Source organism: Plecotus auritus, assembly GCF_963455305.1.
Source record: "Plecotus auritus genome assembly, chromosome: 2".
Taxonomy (NCBI): Eukaryota; Metazoa; Chordata; class Mammalia; order Chiroptera; family Vespertilionidae; genus Plecotus; species Plecotus auritus.
This window is the reverse complement of record NC_137771.1, coordinates 1,099,710-1,106,112: the sequence shown is the minus strand read 5'-3', so window position 1 is coordinate 1,106,112 and position 6,403 is coordinate 1,099,710. Positions and strand designations below refer to the sequence as shown.

Sequence of the window (6,403 nt, the reverse complement as noted above, 5' to 3'; positions counted from 1 at the left end):
GAGCCCTGCGGGAGCCTGGCCAGCAGCCGGTGCGCCTGGAGCAGAAGCCTGGCTCCGCCCCGCCCGCCTCGCTGGGAAGGCGTCCCAGGACGGATGGCAGATGGCGGTTGGCGGGGATGCGCACCTGAGTGAGGGGCTCACTCGTCCTGTTAACCTAAGACAGAGCACAGGTGCTGAGCCAAGGCCCAGAGCCACCCACCCAATTCCTTCCTTCCTTCTTCACCATGCACTCATCCCCCAATGCTGGCTGGTGCACTCATCCCCCCAATGCTGGCTGGTGCCCGGGGGGAGGGGGGGGAGGCTGGCTAAGGGCTGGGGACCAGGGAAACAGCCCCTGTCCTGCCGGGGACGTTCCCAACGGGGAGGGAAATGGACATAGACATAATGGTTGTTTGTCTGGTGGTAAAGCAGAAATGAGTCTGGGGTGCAGGGGGTGCTGGGGCTGGCTGTGTTGCATGCGGACCCCAGGGAGGCCCCGCTGGGGGTGACCTTGAGCAGGGTCTCGCGGGCGGGGTGAAGGGCGGCAGGCGGGAATCTGGGGCACGTGGACGGCCTCAGCCTCGCCGCACGCAGGCGGGCGCCGGGCACCGCTTCAGGTGTGAGCTTGTCCGAGCGAGGACAGCACGGCTGCTCCTAGGTGCGAGCAGCTTCCCCCACAGCCCCAAGTGCAGCAACGGAGGCGCGCACACACCCAGGCACGTGCGCATACGCACACAGGCTCACACGCACACACACGTGTGTGTGACTCGCATGCATACACACACATGCTCACACGTACACGTTCACATGTATGCATGACTTGCATGCATACGCACACACACTCACACACAGGTGCACACTTCCCCACATGTGCCTGACACACCTGCATGTGCATACACACGCACACTCACAGTACACATGTACATGGAGCCCATGTGCGCGCTCATGTGCAGGTGCACATGTGCACATGCATATTCACACATGTACCCATGTACAGGGAGCCCGTGTGTATACTCACTCATATACATGTGCATGACTCACATGCAGACACACACGTGCATGTGCTTACATGGACACGGAGCCCATGCACACACTTGTATGCACACTCACATGTGTAAGCTTGAATGTGCATGTGGGTGTGAGCATGGGTGTGAGTGCGCCCCTGGCAGGCTCCACTGCAGCACCGCCCCCCCCACAACCCGCACAGAGACCTGGTCTCCTGGACCTGGCGTGTGGACCCCAAGCTGTGAGCAGAGTGGTCCCGGGACCTCCCCCTGCCACTGGGCCCTGAGAGGCCGCCCGGCAGAGAGACCGCCACCAGGGCCAGCAGGCTGGGCCCCCCTCTGGGGACCCGGGGCGCTCAGAGACTCCAGCCCAGGAGCGTGTGGACTTGGTGATGGAGAGAGGGGCTGAGCACCCCCCTGGCACCATCTCCCCGCCAGCGTCCGGCCCTCCCAGCCCCGGGCAGGGCCTCCGAAGCTCCACGCCGCGTCCCCCTGCCCTTGGCCTCGGGCGGCTCAGCTGCGCACCGTCCCCTGCAGAGCCGCGGCGATGGGGAAGCCGGAGAACCCCGTGGGGACGGTGGAGACCAGGGGGTCCCGGCAGCGGCGCCCCGGCTTCCTGGAGTGGGGGCTGCTGCTCCTGCTGCTGCTGGTGACCGGCGCCCTGGTGGCCCTGAGCCTCCTCTACGCCCGCAGCGGAGGTGAGTGGGGCGCCGTCCCCCAGCCTCCCCCCCCCCCACCCCCAGCGCCCCAGCAGCCGCTCCTTCCGGCGCCCTCGGAGGGTCTGCGTGCCGCCCACCCGAGAAGCCAGCCCTGTCCTTGGGGCAGGCGGGGGTCTGCACGGGGCTGCGGGGCTGCGGGCTGAGCTGCGTCCTCCGGGGGAGGGTCACTGACCTGCGGGGCCGGGCCCCCGGCAGAGGCTCTGCCCTCGCACCGCCGCGGCCGGTTCTGCAGGTTGAGCCGCGGGTCCCCGCCCCTCGCGCCCCCCGCCCGCCCAGCACCGCGCGCTGCAGTTCCCGGCCGGCCCGGCAGGCGGAGCCCGAGCTCCAGGGCTGGGACCGCGGCGCTGCCAAGGGCCCCCGGGGGACCTGCTGCATCCGCCTCCCCCCCGCCCACCCCCGAAGGCCCAGGTCACAGGCGCCTCGTGGCCTCCCAGACACGCTGGGTTATGCTGGACAGAGGGAGGGCGCCGGGCTGGGGTCCCTGCAGGAACAGCCCCCACTTGCAGCCCCCGCCCCCGCCCCGGCCACGCGGAGGAGCCAGGGCGGAATACCACCCCCACCCCCCTCAGGTCAGGGGGCAAGGTGGGGGGGGGCTCACGTGCATGCACCTGGGCACCGGACAGCCCTGGTCAGACGCCAGCTGCACCCTGGGAGGCAGAGGGGGGAAAAGGGGGGCGCGTGCATCAGGTGAGCCCCTCCTGGCAGGTGCTGTGCGCTCCTCCCTGGGCCCCGGAGAGTGTGGGAGACGCACTGCTCAGCTCTCTCAACAACAGGGCACGGCCTTTGTGCTAGAATGTTCCCTCGATAGCCAGCACTCTGCTCCGCCTGCACCACCTTGGGGCCCCCCGCCCACCCCGGGCAGGGCTGCTTCTGGGACCCAGCAGGGGGCTCAGTGTGGATGCCGCGGGCATCGCCTGCCAGGGCCGCTCCCAGCCCGACAGGTGCCAGCTCTGGGTTTCCAGCCCCTCCTAGTCTCCTGCCAACTCTGTGGGCCAGGGGCGGGGCCAGGGGCGGGGCCAGGGGCGGGGCCGGGGCGGGGCCGGGGCAGGGCCAGGGGCAGGAGCAGGGCCAGGCCAGGGACAGGGCCAGGGCCAGGGGCAGGGCCAGGCCAGGGACAGGGCCAGGGCCAGGGGCAGGGCCAGGGCCAGGGCCGGGGCCAGGCCAGGGGCGGGGTCAGGCCAGGGGCGGGGTCAGGCCAGGGGCGGGGAGGAAGGGTCCCAGGCGCACAGGGAGCCCTGGAGAGCTCAGACCCCAGAGCTCCCAGCCTGCAAACACCTGGCGTAGAGGCTTCCCGGGAGCAAAGCTGAACGCCCCCCCCCCGCCCCCAGCTGTGGGGTGCAGGGGCCAGTCCTCTCCTGGGTAGGAGGAGCGGTAAAGCCCACCCCAACGAGAGGGCCCTCCCTGCCCAGCCTTCCCCCCCCCCCCCCCCCGCCATCTCATAAATCCCAGGGGGTCTCTGCCAGGGACCCACGGTCAGCACCTCTGTGCCACCCCACCAAATAACCAGGGTGACCAGCCCTCCCTGGAGAGGGGGGCGGGGCCCCAGCAGGGAGCTGAGCCGGGGCTGGAGCCGGGCTGAGCGCGTGTTTCTCTCCAGGGCAGCAGCGGCCGCTCCTCACTAGCCAGCTCGCCTCGGGGAAAGAGAAGAAGGCTGTAGAGCGAAAGCCCCGAGGTAGCCGTGGCTTCCCGCGGGCACGCCCAGCGGCCTAACACCGGCAGAGGGGCAGGGAGCCCCGGCCAGGCTGTGCCCGCTGCAGGCCCACGCTGTGCGGCCAGGCGGGGCCCGCCCCGGACACCCCGAGTCCCAGGGAAAGAGAGGGCAGAGGCAGGGCTGCCGGGAACCAGGCTGCCCCCAGGCCTGGGCGCTACCCCGGAGGTGGCACCTTGACACCACCAGCTGGGGGGTGACATTGGGGGCGGGCCTTCAGGGGGTGCAGAGCCGGCGGGCAGGCTGCCTGAAGGAGCTGGCCCTGACCAGGGAGAGCTGGCGGGCAGGCAGGCAGGAAGGCTTAGGGCCGGCTCCAGCCCTGGGGCCTGGGGCAGCTGTGGGACCCACCAGGAGGCTCACCCTCACTGGAGGCCTCAGGCCTGGGCCCCGGGGAGGACCTGTGGCTGCCCTCAGTCCTTGGCCGGCCTGCCCGAGGGGCTAGAGCTGGATTGGAGACCGGGCCCCACCCGCCCCCTCCTGTGCGCCCGCCTCTCCAAGCTCACACGCTCCTCCCCCACAGCCATCCAGGTGCCCCAGGAGGACAAGATATGCACCAGCCGGGGCTGCGTGATAGCAGGTAAGCCCCGCCCCCTCCCGCAGCCCCGCCCCTCCCGCAGCCCCGTCCCCGCCCCTGCTGGGGCCGGTGATGGTGGTACAGGCCCTGCTCCAGGGCAGAGGACAGGCCTGGGGACTGTCCCCATCCTCACCCCCCGCCCCGGCCCCCCACACTCCTAGAAGCCCCTGCTCAGGCCCTGGCCTCCCGGCGCCCCAGGGCCTCTTCTGCATTTACAGAAAGAGAGGCCACCGGACTACAGCGCAATCAAGTGCTCTCCCAGGAACTGGGCTTAGCGGGGTGGGGAGGGGGGGGTCAGACCTGCAGATGAGCCAGTGGGAGTGGTGGGAGGGGACCCCAGGGTGCCTGCGAGGTCCCAGCCAAGTGACACATCCCTGCGAGCCCGGGGGGGGCGGGGAGGTCCAGCCGGCCACCTCCGCTGAGAGAGGTCAGCGGGGCCCCACTGTCCCTGCACACTCAGGGTTTGCCCCCCCCATGGTGGGTGAGAGCCGCCCCCTCCCATCCTGAGGACACCTGGCCTCCAGGGGCAGAGCAGAGCCCCAGCCCCCCCTTCCAGCCCCCCCCCCCCCCCCCCCCCCCGCCGCCCGTGAGCCTGCACTGTCAGCCCAGCACCTCTGCTGGCTCCCAGAATTTAAGAGAAGGGAATGGAGGGACCAGAGAGGTCACGGGGGTTCAAGGTCATGTGGCTGATAGGTGGCGGTTCTAGACGTTGAGTCCCCCGCTTCCGAGGCTCAGAGAGGGTGACTACAGCTCCCAGGGGTGCACAGCCCTCCAGGCATCCACACCTGCACCTCCCCTCCTCCTGTCCCCCCGCCCCCGCCCCGGCCGGGCCCCTGGCGACGAGCAGCCGCCAGGATCCTCAAGAACATGGACCCGTCCAAGGACCCGTGTGACGACTTCTACCAGCACGCGTGCGGGGGCTGGCTGCGGCGCCACGTGGTCCCCGAGACCAGCTCCCGGTACAGCGTCTTCGACATCCTGCGGGACGAGCTGGAGGTGGTCCTCAAAGGTGAGCCGCCGGGCCTGCCCGTCCAGCCAGCCGTGGGCGTGGGACAGCCCGCCAAGCCTTCCTCCGGTGCAGGGGGCGAGGGAGAGGGGTCCCCGCGGTAAAGGCCCAGCAGGGGCAGAGGGGCCGCCTGCCGCGGCCTGTGGGGGGAGCGCGGGGACCTTTGACCTGGACCCCCAGCCGCCCCGGGCCTCTGTCCAGCTTCCTCCTGCCCACAGGGGCGCTGGAGCACGCCACCGCCAGGGACCGGCCCGCCGTGCAGAAGGCGAAGACGCTGTACCGCTCCTGCATGAACGAGAGTGAGTGGGGGGGAGCTCCTGCATGAACGAGAGTGAGTGGGGGGGGGGAGCTCCTGCATGAACGAGAGTGAGTGGGGGGGGGGAGCTCCTGCATGAACGAGAGTGAGTGGGGGGGGGGAGCTCCTGCATGAACGAGAGTGAGTGGGGGGAGCTCCTGCATGAACGAGAGTGAGTGGGGGGGAGCTCCTGCAGGAAGGAGAGTGAGTGGGGGGAGCTCCTGCAGGAAGGAGAGTGAGTGGGGGGAGCTCCTGCAGGAAGGAGAGTGAGTGGGGGGAGCTCCTGCAGGAAGGAGAGTGAGTGGGGGGAGCTCCTGCAGGAAGGAGAGTGAGTGGGGGGGGGCTCCTGCAGGAAGGAGAGTGAGTGGGGGGGGAGCTCCTGCAGGAACGAGAGTGAGTGGGGGGAGCTCCTGCATGAACGAGAGTGAGTGGGGGGGAGCTCCTGCAGGAAGGAGAGTGAGTGGGGGGAGCTCCTGCAGGAAGGAGAGTGAGTGGGGGGAGCTCCTGCAGGAAGGAGAGTGAGTGGGGGGGGGCTCCTGCAGGAAGGAGAGTGAGTGGGGGGGGAGCTCCTGCAGGAAGGAGAGTGAGTGGGGGGAGCTCCTGCAGGAAGGAGAGTGAGTGGGGGGGAGCTCCTGCAGGAAGGAGAGTGAGTGGGGGGAGCTCCTGCAGGGAGGAGAGTGAGGGGGGGGAGCTCCTGCAGGAAGGAGAGTGAGTGGGGGGGGGGAGCTCCTGCAGGAAGGAGAGTGAGTGGGGGAGCTCCTGCAGGAAGGAGAGTGAGTGGGGGGGGAGCTCCTGCAGGAAGGAGAGTGAGTGGGGGAGCTCCTGCAGGAAGGAGAGTGAGTGGGGGGGGAGCTCCTGCAGGAAGGAGAGTGAGTGGGGGGAGCTCCTGCAGGAAGGAGAGTGAGTGGGGGGAGCTCCTGCAGGAAGGAGAGTGAGTGGGGGGGGGGAGCTCCTGCAGGAAGGAGAGTGAGTGGGGGGGAGGGGGAGCTCCTGCAGGAAGGAGAGTGAGTGGTGGGGGGAGCTCCTGCAGGAAGGAGAGTGAGTGGGGGGGGAGCTCCTGCAGGGAGGAGAGTGAGTGGGGGGGGAGCTCCTGCAGGAAGGAGAGTGAGTGGGGGGAG

The 6,403-nt window shown here is 69.7% G+C and overlaps 1 protein-coding gene across 2 annotated transcripts in view; it reads left to right on the top strand.

Annotated features, from left to right (window-relative positions):
- Window positions 1–1,172: 1,172 nt before the first annotated feature.
- The window catches only part of MMEL1 (membrane metalloendopeptidase like 1), a 29,066-nt gene continuing 23,835 nt past the window's right edge, over window positions 1,173–6,403 (top strand). The window contains exons 1-5 of one of the 2 annotated variants that reach the window (XM_080655935.1): window positions 1,173–1,681; window positions 3,300–3,374; window positions 3,931–3,987; window positions 4,832–4,993; window positions 5,209–5,289. In XM_080655935.1, the coding sequence (XP_080512061.1) occupies window positions 1,531–1,681; window positions 3,300–3,374; window positions 3,931–3,987; window positions 4,832–4,993; window positions 5,209–5,289 (526 nt within the window). In that variant the 5' untranslated portion in view covers window positions 1,173–1,530. The remainder of the gene's footprint in view (window positions 1,682–3,299; window positions 3,375–3,930; window positions 3,988–4,831; window positions 4,994–5,208; window positions 5,290–6,403) is intronic. The other variant, XM_080655936.1, reaches the window with a different exon arrangement.